This window comes from Schistocerca serialis, chromosome 9, assembly GCF_023864345.2.
Source record: "Schistocerca serialis cubense isolate TAMUIC-IGC-003099 chromosome 9, iqSchSeri2.2, whole genome shotgun sequence".
NCBI classification, from domain to species: domain Eukaryota; kingdom Metazoa; phylum Arthropoda; class Insecta; order Orthoptera; family Acrididae; genus Schistocerca; species Schistocerca serialis.
Genome location: NC_064646.1, coordinates 256781654 through 256799637, shown reverse-complemented (window position 1 = coordinate 256799637; position 17984 = coordinate 256781654). Strand labels below are relative to the sequence as shown.

At 39.1% G+C, this 17984-nt stretch overlaps 1 protein-coding gene across 1 annotated transcript; it reads left to right on the top strand.

The window, feature by feature from the left end:
* The first annotated feature begins 10715 nt into the window (after window positions 1-10715).
* On the top strand, window positions 10716-17251 carry LOC126419527 (larval cuticle protein 16/17-like). The gene is made up of 4 exons (XM_050086716.1): window positions 10716-10805; window positions 13466-13620; window positions 15016-15214; window positions 17108-17251. Exons 1-4 carry the CDS (start codon window positions 10716-10718, stop codon window positions 17249-17251), a joined length of 588 nt encoding a protein of 195 aa, XP_049942673.1.
* The last annotated feature ends 733 nt before the right edge of the window (window positions 17252-17984 follow it).

The following is a 17984-nucleotide window of genomic DNA, read 5'->3' as shown; positions in this document are numbered from 1 at the left end:
GTTGTGGTCTTCAGTCGAAAGACTGGTTTGATGCAGCTCTCCATACTGCTCTACCCTGTGCAAGCCTCCTTACCTCCAAGTTACTGCTGCAACCTACATCCTTGTGAACCTGCTTAGTGTATTCATCTCTCGACCTCCCTCTACGATTTTTACCCTCCACGCTGCCCTCCAATACTAAACTGATGATCCCTTGATGTCTCAGAATGTGTCCTACCAACCGATCCCTTCTTCTAATTAGATAGTGTCACAAATTTCTCCTCTGCCCAGTTGTCTTCAGTACGTCCTCAGTACGTGATCTATCCACCTAATCTTCAGCATTCTTCTGTAGCACCACATTTCAAAAGCTATTCTCTTTTTGTCTAAACTGTTTATCGTCCATGTTTCACTTCCAGACGTGGCTACACTCCAAACAAATCCTTTCAGAAAGGAATTCCTGACATTTAAATCTATACCCGATGTTAGCAAATTTCTCTTCTTCAGAAATGTTTTCCTTGTCATAGCCAGTCGACATGTTATATCCTCTCTACTTCGGCCATCATAATTTATTTTGCTTCCCAAACAGCAAAACTTATCTATTATTTCAAGTGTATCATTTTTTAATCTAATTCCCGCAGCATCACTCTATTTAATTCGACTACATTCCATTATCCTAGTTCTGTTTTTGTTGATGTTCATCTTATTTCGTCATTTCAAGACACTGTCCATTCCGTTCAACTGCTCTTCCAAGTCCGATGCTGTCTCTGACAGAATTACAATGTCGTCGGCAAACCTCCAAGTTTTTATTTCTTTTCCCTGTACTTGAATTCCTATTCCGAATTTTTCTTTTGTTTCCTTTACTGCTTGCTCAATATCCCGACTGAATAACATTGGGGATCTTTAGAATTTGAAAGAGAGTATTCCACTAAACATTGTCAAAAGCTATGAACGTAGGTTTGCTTTCCTTTAATCATTTTTGGAAAATGGACAGCTGCTTTATAAAAATCAACATGGATTCCACAAACAGAGATTCTGCGAAACTCCATAAGATTCACAGCGCATTGGTCAACGGTGCTCAGGCTAATGTTGTGTTCCTTGACTTCAGTAAGGCATTTGACACCGTCCCGCACTGCCGTTTAATGAAAAAAATACGAGCTTATGGAGTATCGGAGCAGACCTGCGATTGGTTTCAAGACTTCCTTGCAGGCAGAACTCGACACGTCGCTCTTAACGGAACTAAATCGACAGAGATAGAGGTAATATCCGGAGTACGACAGGTAAGTGTGAAACGACTGTTGCTGTTCACAATATATATAAGTGATCTAGAAGAAAGGGTCGGGTGCTCTTTAAGGCCATTCGTAGATGATGCGGTTGTCTGTACCAAAGAGCTCTTGATATTCATACATATGGTTCTCTTTCCTTGTGTTTCATTTTCCTGTAGTCTGCATCTGTTTTATTCGTGGAGATATATGCTTCTACATCCTTAGATTTGTCCTCTAGCCATTTCTACTTAGCCATTTTTTAGACCTTTTTACTGCCGTTCCCCTGCTTCATTTACTGCATTTTATTATTTTCTCCGTTGGTCGATTAAATTCAACAACTCTTGTTTTACCCAAGGATTTCTAATACCCCTCCTCTTTTTACCTACTTCAACCTCTGCTGCCTTCTCTATTTCATCTCTCAAAGCTACCCATTCATCTTCTGCTGTATTTATCTTCTCTGTTCTTGCCAACTGTTCCTTAATGCTCTCTCTGAAACCCACTACTACTTCTCATCCTTTCTGTTTATCAAGGTTCCATCTCCAAAAATTCCCTCCTTTTTGCAGTTTCTTCAGTTTTAATCTGCAGTTTATAAAATTGTGGTGAGAATCCACATCTGCCATTCGATATGTCTTACAATTTAAAATCTTGTTCCGAAATCTCTGTCTTACCGTTATGTAATCAACCTGAAACCTTCTGGTGTCTCCAGGTTTCTGCTGTTACGTTTAGAAAGTGAGTGTGAGAAATACCAAAACTTCTGGATTATCAGAACTGTCATTTAGTTTAGTTGCATAGCATCCTTTGACCTGCAGTCCTGCCTTCCACCTCACAATATTTCACATTGATTTAATCCTTATATTTGGATTAGTTCTATCAAAATGTACATATTTCTGGACATTTCAATGACCATCCTTAAATTTTAAAGTAATTTTTGAGAAATGTGGGTAAGACAAGATGTTGAGTGTTCTGGCCTTCGATAAATTTTCCTTTTCTTATCAATAGCTTAACTGTTTTTTAATAGACTTTGTGGATAAAATTTAGGTAAGCCCCTTCCAAATATGGATTTTCATAATACTTAATTTCATATTAGCATCTCTTTGCGTATATACTTCACCCCATTCCATCTCTTATTTTTAACACATTGCATCCTGGTATCATTATGACCCTCACTGTTCTGTATGAATGTGCCTCAGAGGTGTAAGGTGTTACATTGTTGACTTTCATTAGCTGTACATCATGATCAGGTACTCAATTAGCAGTTGGGTAGGGGATACACATTAATTATTTCAGTCTGAGCATTTAAAAAAGAAATTTTAAGTGAGAGGCCTGCCACCTTGCTGTACACAAGTTGGAAAATACGCTTCTGAAATCGGACTGAAACAGCAAAATAACAATACCAGTTCATTTTTTCCTAACAGAATACTTCAAGAAATCTGTCCTGACATCTGCAGAAATTGCTAATTGTTTTTTATTGTCTGTTAGATAGCTGAAAAATGAATTTAGATTTCTCATGAATAGCAAAAAGTTTCCAAGAGGGGAGTGGGGGTGGGGGCAACAGTTACAAGATAAGCATTTTGCAGCAAAAAGTCTCAAGAACATGCTTCTAGTTTGTGATCAACACAAAAAAGATTGTTTTAATATTTGTCACATTATGTCCAACTTTTTCATATGTTGGATCTGCTTCCTTTTCCGAACTGACAAAATGTGTAAACTAAGCTAGTCTATAACCCGTAAAATTTAACTTCTGTATCCCTGTGGTTATTTATCGTTCAGAGAGACACAGAACAACTATTATCTCTGAATTTCCATATTCCCTTGATATATAAGAAGCACATCTATCTTGTTTTTCAGCTTCTTAATGTTCTGTTGAAACAATCTAATGTTATTTTTCTGGAAGCCGATACCTATGTTGTGGCACTGTTGTGTTCTAATTTGTTTCAATGCTGTCTTCCTATAACCTAATAAACCTAAAAGAAATGTGCCACCCTGTCTACAGTTATCACTGGGATTGAGCACTTTGTGCTTGTATCCCTTTAACAATTTCTACAAGGCGCTGCCGGCCGGGGTGGCCGAGCGGTTCTAGGCGCTACAGTCGCAGGTTCGAATCCGGCCTCGGGCATGGATGTGTGTGACGTCCATAGATACCAACCTTCAGATGTTAAGTCCCATAATGCTCAGAGCAATTTTTTACAAGACGCTCAGCTAATCAGGCTTTCCCCATCCTATTCAGGTGGAGGACATGATTTCAGTATCCCCAACTTCCAAGTGCAGCGGCAGGTTCAACACAGATCAAATCAAAACCAACCCATTCAGCGTTTCAAACGCACGGCTGACAGATGGATTTAAGTAGGACTGGTCGTGTCATTGCGGAACCTCTACAAATCCCACACGAGTGCGTGTGCCAACACGCTTGTTTCATCCAGGTCACTGTAAGTTACTACGTAGTCTATTTCCTGCTCCCTTTCCTACAAGCACCTGCTATTTTTGATCAAAATCTCTACACACAGCCCCCATTTCTCTGTTACTTGGTTAATCTTGACAGTAGGTATCACGACGGTCATGGTATACTACAACTTGCTTTTCCTGTAACGGTTCTTCTGCATCCCTCACGTGACTGCTACCCGACATAAGGACTCGTTTCTTTCTACTTGACTTTTCCGCCGAGCTGGCCTTGATGTTAATCTTACCAGTAGGCTGCAACTTATTCTGATCAAGAAGTGGTTGAGAGTCTTCTCCTGTTTCATGTACAAGTCGAACTTTTGTTAAGCATTGTCTTTATAAACTAAAATTTCCTCTTTACTTTTTACTTGTTACCTTCTCCCTATTCCTACTGTCTCTTCCTGCTACAGTCCATCAAATTCAAAATGTGCCACCCCTAATTCTGCCTGAAGGGCACAAATCTTTCTTCCCTGTTCCACAATTCTCTTGACTCGATTGTACAATATACAAGTCCATGGGAGAGCTTCATCTGATACTTTACTCGCGTCTCTACTGCAATAATCCAAATGAAATACCAACCCTCAGTTCCGATATGTTTCTTGCATACTCACTAACATACAGCAACATAAACATTTGTCGCACATAACGCTACTTTTCTTGCAAACCTAAAAACATTAAAACTTAAACTACCGAAAAGTAAGAACTAGGGAACAATTTTTCCAATGAGCTTTCCAACTAACCTCCAGACATAGGGCACATTGAAACATATGAATTTAAACACCCCACATTCACTGAATGTAAATCTCGGACAGAACATGACATGAAACTAATGAAAACTTAAAAAGCAAGATTTCTTTAAGATAACCTTAAAAAAATCTGAAAAGCAGTGTAATATATCAAAATAACACAAAGTGTTCCGCACAGCATACGAACTGATATCAGATTGCTTGGAGACTGTGACCGGCCGCCACTACTGCCAACGAGTGTTTGAAAGAGTCGCAGTAGGTAGACCCATTAGCATGTAAAAAGAATCATTTTCCAAGAGGACAAATCACTCACGACGTGATACAGTGTTTATTGTTACTTCTTGTTCTGTTCTTTTTACATATAAACGAATGAATGATGGGCAAATTACATTGTTAAGATGGAAATAGTTTTAGTTGTAGACACTGTAGGAAAGTTTACTTGTGACAAACCGGTCTAAGGTAGATAAATTAAAATTTTATTGGGTTTATTAACTCATTTCTTGTACTATTTGATGACAAAGTATGACATGTTCTATGTTATTCTTCACTAAAACGATAGTCCATTATCGGCAGGAGTGTACGGCCTTTTAGCTTATCAAGACAACATTGAAGAAAGACGACTACTTTACAGCTGCACTTAATATACGTAACACCAACAATAACTGAAAAAAAGAGAGTAGTTGGAGGTATGTGCTTAACACATTTAAGTAATGTATACTTTTTAACTTGTGATTCTTTATTCTAAAAAAGTAAGATGGAATTAATTTGAGATTTCGTTAATGATTTTATACATGAGTAATTACAAATCATAAAATTAATGTGACATTTGAGTTTAAATCTGAGAATGACGTTGAACTAGGAAAACTACTGTATCAATATTAGGTTCGAGCAAAGTGGTTTAATTTTCAGTGTTTTTCAAGTTGTTAATCTGAAATTTGTGGTTTACTCTTGAGAATAACTGCTCACAAACGTTCACGTTTCCAGACACAATTACATACAGTATATAATGCACTACTGTGCAGTAAGGGATATTTTCTCTGGGCTGATATTATTTGTAACAGTCCAACAAAGACACATGATCAAATTTATCTTTTGTAGATTGCGACTCCTCGCATTACATCTGAAAATCTTCTGGCAACATATCTACACTATCTGTAAAATATCTCGCATAAATACAAAAATTCTAAATATTTTTCTAAAAGCTTGAAACCGGATTTAAAATTCTTGCATCAAATCGAAACGAATGGCTGGCACTTCGTCTTGTCCTTATAATTATGTCTGACCAACGTGTCCTAATTTAAAAAAATGCATTTGCTTGCGCTTGCCATAATTTCAGTTTCAATATTGTTTGAATTATTGAACTGATAAATAGGTGACTACGAAAAATGGTAAATCTGCCACCAACTAGGCATCTTCAAGTTCGGCACCGATTTTGCTTTTGATATCATGAATGATTTGATTACATTTATTGTGCTGTAAAATCGTTTTAACATCTGGCTTCGATTGTGCCACCTTACGAGGTGCATTCAAGTTCTAAGGCCTCCGATTTTTTTTCTCCAGACTGGAAAGAAATAGAAACATGCGCATTGTTTTAAAATGAGGCTGCGTTCATTGTCAATACGTCCCAGAAATGGCAGCACCGTACGGCAGATGGAATTTTACCGCCAGCGGCGAGAATGAAAACTGTTTTAAATACTTAAAATAGCGACGTTTTCCTTACTTGAACAGCGTGCAATCATTCGTTTTCTCAATTTGCGTGTTGTGAAACCAATTGAAATTCATCGACAGTTGAAGGAGACATGTGGTGATGGAGTTATGGATGTCGAAAGTGCGTTCGTGGGTGCAACAGTTTAATGAAGGCAGAACATCGTGTGACAACAAACCGAAACAACCTCGGGCTCGCACAAGCCGGTCTGACGACATGATCGAGAAAGTGGAGAGAATTGTTTTGGGGGATCGCCGAATGACTGTTGAACAGATCGCCTCCAGAGTTGGCATTTCTGTGGGTTCTGTGCACACAATCCTGCATGACGACCTGAAAATGCGAAAAGTGTCATCCAGGTGGGTGCCACGAATGCTGACAGACGACCACACGGCTGCCCGCGTGGCATGTTGCCAAGCAATGTTGACGCGCAACGACAGCATGAATGGGACTTTCTTTTCGTCGGTTTTGACAATGGATGAGACGTGGATGCCATTTTTCAATCCAGAAACAAAGCGCCAGTCAGCTCAATGGAAGCACACAGATTCACCGCTACCAAAAAAATTTCGGGTAACCGCCAGTGCTGAAAAAATGATGGTGTCGATGTTCTGGGACAGCGAGGGCGTAATCCTTACCCATTGCGTTCCAAAGGGCACTAAGGTAACAGGTGCATCCTACGAAAATGTTTTGAAGAACAAATTCCTTCCTGCACTGCAACAAAAACGTCCGGGAAGGGCTGCGCGTGTGCTGTTTCACCAAGACAACGCACCCGCACATCGAGCTAACGTTACGCAACAGTTTCTTCGTGATAACAACTTTGAAGTGATTCCCCATTCTCCCTACTCACCTGACCTGGCTCCTAGTGACTTTTGGCTTTTTCCAACAACGAAAGACATTCTCCGTGGCCGCACATTCACCAGCCGTGCTGCTATTGCCTCAGCGATTTTCCAGTGGTCAAAACAGATTCCTAAAGAAGCCTTCGCCGCTGCCATGGAATCATGGCGTCAGCGTTGTGAAAAATGTGTACGTCTGCAGGGAGATTACGTCGAGAAGTAACGCCAGTTTCATCGATTTCGGGTGAGTAGTTAATTAGAACAAAAATCGGAGGCCTTAGAACTTGAATGCACCTCGTACTTCTGTAAAATAAACTTTGTCACTACACTCAGCATCTCAACTTCTGAAGAATTGCTGGAACTGGTGACGATTCAGTTTGTCATAACGAAATTTTATGTTTTTTATTTCTTTTAGTTTTTTACTCATCATGTGATAGATCTCTCTTCCTGGGCCACATTGATACTTGCTTTGGGCCGCATGCGCCCCATGGGCAGCAGTTTGGGCATCTCTGACCTGCGGGACACTGACTATCATTTTAATCAGCAAAAACAAAGAACATGCCATAAACTATCGTTAAATTGTAGATTCATGGAGGAAATGTAGTTCATAAACTACTACATCATTAATCAGTACGTCCTTAATTTCAAAGCAAACTGGTATAATGTACTATGCATAATCTTGAATAGTTTAACTTGCTTGTGGGTGTTCATTTAGGTGCCGAGAATGCCAGAGCACCCTACTTGTAGCGTGTCTGCAACCATACCGTTAATTAATGTCACACGTATACACAACGTTTAGTGCTGAGGAATGTCTGAGAGGTGTGGTATGGGTCACACTTTTTCAGAAGATCTATTTGAGCAACTTTATATAACACTTTCTAATTTACTTCCGTAACAAGTGCATAAGTATCAGCTCATGATTTACTTTCATCCCAAAGCAGCAACGAGCAAATGAAGTAACCACTAAAATATTTGGATATCTTCCCAATGAACGGGAGGTACTGATAGTAACAAACGCGGTTTGAAATAATTTTTCTCCACAGTTTGTTCTGCTCTACTTTTGTACAAATGATGAAGCCTTCATGCTCTCAACTTAACGTTGGTGTACAAATGAATAAAAGTGGATGAAATGCTCTCATATTTCCAAGCTGAGTAGAGAATCAAGATACCGCAAGGTGCGACGAACCCCATACTCATTATCTTTGCTGAAAGAAACGTCGCTATGTCTCAACACTGCCAATTACCAGGAAACCGATAGCTTTTTAACAGTAATATGCTCGAAGAAAATCTACATTCACAGAAAAATACAAAATATTTATGCATATGATTAGCATGGAGGTTCACAAACAATGAGAACCGTTGCTGCTTTCGTAAACGAAATGACATATTCCAACTCAGAGTGATGTATTTTGAACGATTTCCAGCAAGAATGCAAATAACGAAGTAATTAAGCAACTAAAATACTCATAGTTTCCCTCTTGATATTTTTCCTTGCAGGAGGTATGTAATGCCGGAAGTTCAGGGACAAAATGACAACGAATCTGCTTACTGATTACAAGAGAAAAGCTAGTTTCTTTTAATGAAAGAAGTTTGTTGAAGATGCACAAAACGAAAATTTTGACAGTGACAGCATATGCCAAGTTAATATTCAGAGAGACTGTAAAGAACCTGATGTAGCTGTACAACAGAAAACTCAAGGATCAGTTATACTACTGAGTAACAAGACGCACTATTAAAGGCAGAGATAAACACTACTCATTCAAAGCATATGGAATCTTCGGAAATGCTAATGTGAAGCAGTGCTTAAATGTGATCGAATAATGGTGAGGGGAACATATTCGATATAATGATAAAAGAACTGAAGTTTTCAAGAAAGCGGCACATATTCCCATCGGTAAGTAAGGTGAAGGACAATTGAAACTCATTTATGATACAGATCAGTTCAAAAAGAAAGTACAGTAATTTCCGATAAATATGTTGGATGTATGCTTGTAACTACTTTTCCAAGGTGCCATCACGAATTACATTGTTGCGCAGAATTACACAATCATCCCCATTTATTTTGCGCTGCGCTCGGAAGTGCGATAGGTATTGCAATCTTTGAAACTGGCAAATTACTGTTCCTGAAACTTCTTTTAGAAAAGAACGAGATTTTGTATACTATTCTACGGTAAGTTATTGTCATTTCTCATTATTTAACAATGATTTTAACAGGTATTATTAATACATTTATATTTCAACTTGAGAAGTAACTATGGCACAAAATTTGAATCTACAGGGTTAAATTATTTTAAATTGCTGGTCTGGTATTTAAATACGTAAAATTAAAATGGCTCTTTTTAATATAAACTGGAGCTATAATAAAGTAAATAGTGAAAGATTAGCATTAAAATGGAATACGTGGGAAACCATGCAGCCCTTATGTCCCAGATACAAAGAACGTGATTTTTTTTTTTAAAAAAAAACAACAGACAGCGAATAATTCTGAAACTAAAATTTATGTTATTATTGAATATGAGGACGAGGTCTAGCTAGGAGGATTCGATTGAATTTTCTCATTTTGAGAGACTGAAGGGCGATCTGTTTAACTGCTAAAAACCGTTCAATAGCCACGACTGCATGTTATGTTACCTGTTGAATGGTCTTTAACTAGGTGGACTCACTAAAGTTTGCAAAACTGAGGCGGAAGTGAATTGTATGGCAAGAGATGAGAAAGTATTATTTTGACCTAAAGGAAAGGGTCTTCCTATGTACAAAGAATATGACATAACCTGCAAAATTCAACCCTCCCCCCTCCCCCCCACTTAAGGTGTCAAACAACAGGGAATTATATTCTGCAAAATAATTCGAAGACCTATGGAGCAAATGAACAATGGGCCACTTACTTTCTTATGAATCGGTACTTAATTCCTTATATAGCAAAATAAATGTGTTAAGTGAAGTTTTTCCGTCATTTCTCCCTCAAATAAGTAGACAGAAGACCCACAACTGCAGTGCACCGTGCGATGTGTGGGATGGATCACAGTTAGGAACATCGGTACCTAACCATAACTCAATATTTCATAATTAGTATCTGCTTTGTAAATACTTGGAATAAAAAACTGAAATAATAATACAATTGTGAATCATGGACAGGTATTACGGGAAATAACTATACTGAAATTAAACTTTATTAAAGTTAACGATAAAGACTTATATGAAATGGCAAGAAGCATCCTACAATTGCGAGACTAAAGATTTGCCGTTTTGAAAGCTCGATACAACGATGCTATTATCTGAAATTACTCTGTTGATCATGTTTTGTCAAATTAATGTTACATACTTCGTTCACTTAGTCCTTAGAGGGCTGCCTAAAACACGTTGGTTCCAGAAACCTACCGTTTGCAAGAAGGGAAAGCTGATACGATATGTCTAAGACTAACAGTTTATCGATATTCTACAGATTGGTAAATTTATGCTTAGAATGACGGGAAGGGTGAGGGAACGACTGACAGGGGAAGAGAGAAAATACTTTTTCTCCGATACAGTTGTAGACGTATGCTGGAAAAGTCTAAAGAAAATGCAGCTGCTATCGCCAGATGCCAACAAACAACAGCCAGCCTGAGATGGGGAATACCGAGAATCTTGTGATCTGGACACACAACGGTAGACGTCATAAACGAGAGGCCCTGCGAGCGCCACGGTAACGACTCGCCTCCTTGGGAAATCGATTTTAATTTGTTGATCCGCATCCGGATAAGATTAAGCAGCTCGTTATCTGATGGGACTGCGAGCAACAGGTATAAATGCGAGGAACCACGAGATCCGCGGCAATCTGTCACCGAAATATACCTCGGACATCATGATCAAGGTGAGTGGTGTTACACATACGAGAAAAAATAGAATGCGAACGTTTGGTATTCTAGAAGTATTGTACTTAAGGTACTCCTAAGGCAAAATTATGACAAAGGGCATGAATAAAGTACACTACGTCGCACAGAGAGAGAAAATACGATGGGTCGTTCGGGAAGTTTTTTCATATCGGCTGCCACAACTACATATGCATTAAAAGGCAATTCCATTCTCCTCGTTGCCGAAATCGGCTGACAGTGTGCTCGTAATGTGGACCAGATAGGAGATAGAAATTAAAGACAATACGTACTGTTATATTCGAGTGCAGCTATACGAAATTAAGTTCTTGCCTTGAAATTTCTTTTCACGAGCGTGATAGTGCGAAGAAAACTGTCTCCACACTAACGTTAAACGCTTTAGTAGACTACGTTTTTCGAGTGTCTGCCTCAGACACGGCATTAAAGGCCGACGTAATAGAATGTTTGCAAAGAATAGACGCATTCAGAATTTTTTTAGGAGCAACACACAAAGATTGGAAGGAGGGGGTTTGTACCTACTGTGAAATTATGCGTCACCCTGACTACTGGACGTTGCTCGACAAATATTCGCGTTGTACTCGCGTTTGCTGGGCCATTGCGACGCCTTAGCTCTGTCTGCACAAAAACCTGTTTTTTTTTCAGAAAATTGTAGAAATCGTATATTATAGTGTTGGAAGTGCCATACAACTAACAAAACTTGCATTTGTATTGAGATGTGGTGGTATGATATCGAGTACGAGAAAAAATTTATCCATAAGGGTATTGATTTCCATCGATCATTGAAAACTCGTTAATGAGCGATTATATTTGACGCGACACTGACTGTAATGACATTTTCATACATTCACATCTGAAGCTGGGCAAAAATAATGAACAGACTTTCTTATCAAAACATCCGAGTCATGACTTCTTTTCATCAGAGTAGTGTAATAAACTGCGGAATACACGCTGTCAACAACATGAAAGTTTTGTGAGCGAAATGAGGCCATTTTTTCTGACAAAAGGACCTCACGAACTGCCTTTCTTTGACTTTCTTCATAATGAGCGGATTTGTTGGTCGGTGCCTGGACGTCATTTATTTAAAGAAGTGAAAACGTTTTGTCAGCGAAAAGCCGATGATTCGAATCCTGGTTCTGTCAACTGTTTCTAATTTTAATTAAATTTCTTATTTATTATGAAATGGAAATTTCAGTTAATAAGTGCAGAACCATAGTTTGTGAGCAAGAATATCATATTTTTATGTGTACTTACTAATCAAATGAAAGTAACATAAAATTTAATACTGAAATGTGAATATTCTTATTGTTAAATGAAAAAAATAATAATTTCTACATTTTAGCTCTTCAGTTTCTAAAAACACGAAAGTATTTTATTTGTTTTAATTTCTTGTCACGCATTTTTGTACTAAATTTTAACTGACTGTAAGTACTTGGAATTTGCCATCATTGCTCATGAAAAACGATATGTTATTTAATATAATTGCGGAGGCTTCCGCGGCCAGAGTCAGTCGACATAAAAGTTTTCCGCGTGTGGTACCGCGTCATATTGTATAAAATTATTTCTGGAGAAAAACCAACGTTTCGGCCACGGTTGCAGCGGACTCGAAGAAGGCTGCTGCTACCGTTGCCGAAACGTTGGTTTTTCTCCAGCAGTAATTTTATACAATACAACGCGGTACCATACCTCGAAAGCTTTTATGTCAAATACGTTATTTATATTGGAAAATTGAGATTCGTTATTTCTTAATCAACGTTTCCATTTGTTAATAAATGTGAAAACGCAAATAAAATATATTACGAACATTTCAACAACTGGCTTTACAATGAAAAGTATCTTAGGCTTAGCATTCGGCTACTAACGATCACTTTAATACATTGCAAATGGTTCAAACTTAACAGAGTTCGGAAATCTGATTAGCAAACGGAAAGGCGTCTTTTCGGGTCTTGGTTTTCTTTTTGAGAATTCTGTCGTACTGCTACAGGAAGTTGACTTCTAGGCTGACCTCCAGACTAAATAAGTATGAAGAAAAATGAAAATCACGGTTCTTAACTCTTTCACAACTGAATTTTTTCTAGAGGATGAAAAATTTTTATTTATGTGGTAATGCACTTAGGTGATTTTTTAATGATTTTGGATGCAAGATTTATACAAAAATATATACTCGTTTTCAAAACATACTTTGTACACTTGGCTTCATTTTATGGACTAAAGTAGCTAATTACAAATATTCTCTGTTATAGTAAATAGTAAAATTAACACTCAATAATTACCATGCAAAATAACAATATTCAATTATACAGTGTAATATAACGAACCGACCACATTCATGTATTCTGGTGGTCACGAGCTGCACACTGTAACACTGACTTGCTGATATTTTCATACAGATGCCCAACAGTTGACAGGACTTGGCGCGTGATGGAAAGGCTGACCATTCACAAATATGTACCTCAGGTTTCCATTGGAAAAAAATACTTCTGTTGCAGCTGACACACAGGAAAAGTTAATGTACCCAATTGTAGCCAGAATGTAGCTGAATGTGAGCGAGTCATGAATAGTGTGTCGCTCAAGAAGCAGGGTGGCTTCTGTATGGATCACAGAGTATCTTAAATTAACTTAGTGTGTTTGGGGTGTGATGTAGATTCGGGGGTCACTTGTGGTGTTGCTTGTGCGTCAGCTGCTGGTTGCTGTCGCGGTGCTGGGCGCCTGCTGGGCTGAGGAGGAACCGAAACCCAGGGCCGTCTTCAGGTCGTCCTCCGCCGTGGGCGACCCCACCAACTGGCACGCCAGCTTCAGGTGAGTACCAAGGAGAGGGTACGAGTCTCGCCTTCTACACTCTCCCCACTGTTGCGTTGACTTCATCTCTCGCAGCCCTCTGGTCGTAAGAAGTATTCTAATCCTTTTGGTCTTCGGATAAGCTTCTTTCAGTCTCTGTCCTGGCTCACGCTATATGATTGTGTGTCGATTGATGTTACATACCAAGCTGTTGTGTCTTGGTTGGAGGAAGTCGACAGTCAACAACCAACCAACTGATTATTGAAACCCCGACTACTGAGTGCATCTGAGATTTTGCAGGAGTTCTGACAAGTCGATTGTGTTAAATGACGGACGCCCGTTAATAGCAGTAATTAGTGTGTTTCTTTAATCAGTATAGAACCGTGGAAATATAGTATTTCGTGTTCAAATATCCAACTATGGCGAATCGAGCTGCCAACTGATATTCAAGAAGATAGGTACTGTATGTTACATTAAGCAGCTAAAGTGTGAACAAAGTTACCACTTTTATGACTGATTTACACTCCAAAAACTGTACCGCCTTCTCGTTTAATGTTTATTCACTCTCATGTTTGGAAGCCTTCTTCACTCCTCTACACATGATTTTATCCTAGAAGCCAGGGGTTTCGATTTCAACGTTACCCCGTAGTGAGTCTCTGTTTTCCAGATTTATTTCGTTCAAAACTTTTTTGTACCTATGGAGTCCAATGTACCACGGATTTCTTGCCGTTTCCTCTAATATTTCGTTCCAAAAGTTCTTGCCAGCAGTGTGACTAATGAGTATCTAAAGAGAACATTACTCCTTCTGCAAACCTAATTTCACGGCGTTGAATAAGTCAGTAGCTATACTACGGCCAAAGAAAGCGGGATGGGGAGAGCATATTATTCGCATCGAAACTTGATTTTGGCACAATTCACATCTAATGACATAACAGATCAGAAAATATCAGCTCACAGTCAACGGACGGCAATTTTCGTATTTGTACAACAACTCGAACGCACATATTGTTAAATATCAAGCAAAGTGTAGTGATGTTCCATTTCTGTCCAGGTGAGTGACACCTAAAACAGAAAGGAGGAAGAAAGTAGAAATGACCTCAGCAAGAAATGCAAAAAGAACAGTTCGCCATTCAGAGAAATCAAATAACATTACATAAGTTACTACATGGAAATGTATATTTTCAACATGAATAAAGCAAACACACTCCCAGTCAAAAAATTAATAGAATTTGAGATATGTACAAACAAAATCTGTTGCATACCATTCTTTTTCAGTTTAGGGTAAAGATCGTTTCGTTCCCTTTCTAGTTTTGTGTCGTTGGTTTTCAAGGTGCCACATGAAAGCACAGTCTGAAGGCTAAGAGAAACAGCTATCATATTTACAGTAAAGTTTCTTTTTTTATTTCTCCGTCCCAGCTACGACTCTCCAGATGGTACGGTGCGTGAAGAGTCCATGCTGCTCAAGAGAATCGACGACAAGGTAGTGCCAGAAATTAAGGGCCGCTCTTCCTGGGTTGACAAGCAGTCGGAGAAGAAGATCGAGCTGACGTACGAAGCTGACGAACAGGGATTCCACGCCGAGGGAGAGCACATCCCCAAGCCGGAGCCGTCTGCGGTAAGTCTCCCTGAGAATACACAAGGCAGAACGTGTGTACATCATTCAGACTGAATTTGTGGTTATATAAACTAGGCCACTGGCATTTATTCAAAGAATATGCAGGTAACAATATGGAGCCCTACTGCTTGTGAAAATGATATCATACCTTAACGGTTCGTTGTAAAAATCATTCAACCCAAACCAATTATTTTCCCTTGCTTACAGTACCTATTAAACCAATAGATCTCGAAAGGTATTAACAATTCTGACGCAGTTCTTTGGCGTAACTCTTACGATGAGAAAACTGAAATTTATATTATAATGTATTCACTAGACACGTGTCATTCTTTCTACAGAGCCAAGGCGGGTACTTACTGAGTTAATATATCTCTTCCACAGAAAAGGCTTTTTTTTTTCTTTTTAATACAAAATCGCCAAGTGACTAATTCGCTCCCGATGAATCAACGTGATGACCGGTGATGGAACTTGAAACGAAAGTCTTTAAAATAATCATTAGTAAATTCAACTATTGTGGTGAGAGATTTTAGGTTGGTGGTACAGAGCGGGAGGGAATGAGATAACAGAAGACGTGGAAGGTGAATATCCTTTCGCATATTTATCTTATTTGGTATCAGTCTTCGGACTGAAGACCAGAACAAAAGTAGTACTGACCCTACGAGTTACCTTAGAAGGTGGGCTAAAGAAAGGGAAATCTACGTTCAGAGTATTTTCAGATTAGGGAAAGTTTTGAACTACGTTGACTGGATCACACTCTTCTCAAATATGAAGGCAGAAAGGATAACATACGGGAGTAAATAGTTATTTACAACTTGTACAGAAAGCAGACAGCAGTTATAAAACTCGAAGGACATGAATGAGACACATTGGTTGAGAAGCATGTGACATATTGTTGTACTCTATCCCTGATGTTATTCGATCTCGACACTGAACGAGCAGTACAGGAACCAAGCAGAAATTTGGAAACTGAATTAAAGTTCAGAAAGAAGGACTGTAACTTCGAGGTTTGAGTATGATATAGTAATTCCATCAGAGACTAAAAAGTGCTTGGAAGAGCAATTGTACGAAATAGATAGTGCCCTGAAGAGAGAATGTAAGACAAAAGTCAAGAAAAGTAAACGAATATAATCGATTTTAATCAGGCAATGCTGGGAGAATTACATTAGGAAATGAGACACTAACAGTCTATGAGTTTCACATAAGGTTGGCCGAAATAAAGAGGATATTAAGTGGGGGTTGACTATAGCAGGAAAAACATTCTGAAAAAGAGGACAATGTTAACATCTAATTTAAATTCGAGTGTTAATAAGTGTTTTCTGAAGATATTTATTTCGAATGTATGGTTCAGAAGAGAAAGAATGAAGCTTCTGAAATGCGTTGCTACCGAAGAAAGACACTTTCTGAGGCAACAAGGAAGTGTCTGCTTGATAACAGAAGGAAGTGTGGGAGACAAAAATTGTAGAGTAACAACAAGGACAGAGTACAGCTTGAAATAGATCTAGGTTGCAGTACTTATGCAGAGATGAAGAGGTCTTCACAGGAAACACTAGCGTGAGAGCAGCGTGAAGCCATCACGTAACAACAACAATCTGAAGACGTTCCATCTTTCCTTTAACCGTTGCTGCTGCTGTAAATATGCAGGTTACTGGGTTATGTGAGAGAAACTTCATGTGTTCATAAAGGAAATTTGGAACTGGTGTAACTTTCAATTGTTTGCAGTCTACTCGCCAATTAATTAGATATTAACTTATGTAGTCACAACAGTTTCATAAGCAATTTTTGTCACTCTTGTACTGCTATGTTTTAATCAAGCTAGAGACACATTCCTCCCTTCTGGTACCATTGTCCACTCACCCACTCACCTCTACAAGCGCTGGTGCCGGTTTATTGCAGGTGCCAGTCCAGGTGGAGTCTGGAAAGCAGAAGGTGATCACGGTAGTGCCGCACGTGCCTCCTCCGTCGAAGGTTCCTCTGCCACCGCCACCCCCGCCGTCTTCGCCAGTCAGGAAGAACGTCGGCCACAGGTTCATCGAGTGAGCGGTCAGTGGCAGCAGCCAGCTGGCTCGTATCATCACAGGCGTCTTCGGGACAGGTCCTGCAGCTGGCCAGGACAAGGCGCCCTGGTCCCAGATGACGTCACGGTAACGAAGATGACGCACGACCACAACGGACTACGGCCTTTACCTTAGACATAATAGAGTAATAGTAATTACTGTATATAAGCAAGCGACTGACGAGATGTACAGAGCAGCAGATTTGGGGTCAGAGCCGTTCGTTGCAGATGTACATTGCTTCTCTATAAGCAATAAATCCTATTTCACAGTACAAGGAGAACAACATATGAACGAAACTCGCCTCCACCTTTTTTTCCAGAGCAACAGAGTCGTCTACATGATAATACAACCTCATTTGTGTCTAAAGCAACATTGTTCCATGAAAACAGCGACCTATAAATATTATAATTTATTTAGTAAACGCAGACGTGGTCGCATTTAAGATGATAATTTTTATCTTAAAATGATCGGTTTTGGTCTTCTAAAGAGATCAGCAATACTACTGTAGTGTTCTTCACGCCAGCATGGCCGGACCTGCTCCACGCCAGCGATTTCTACTGTCATCAAGGACTGTAGCTCTGATGATGATGTCTTTAGGAAATCGCAACTGGTTATCTTAAGATAAAAATTAACAATTACAGGCGACCACGACTGTGTTTACTAAACAGGTTAATATATGTTCCCTGTGGCTCTACCTGGCGTCATTGTCAGTATGT

What these genes read in the sequence shown, in the direction of transcription:
- LOC126419527 (XM_050086716.1), top strand. Translation starts at nt 10,716, where the DNA reads ATGGGACTGCGAGCAACAGGTATAAATGCGAGGAACCACGAGATCCGC. An exon ending in AACTGGCACGCCAGCTTCAG is followed by an intron (nt 13,621 to 15,015) that starts GTGAGTACCAAG and finishes TCTCCGTCCCAG; the next exon opens with CTACGACTCTCCAGATGGTA. An exon ending in CCAAGCCGGAGCCGTCTGCG is followed by an intron (nt 15,215 to 17,107) that starts GTAAGTCTCCCT and finishes GGTTTATTGCAG; the next exon opens with GTGCCAGTCCAGGTGGAGTC.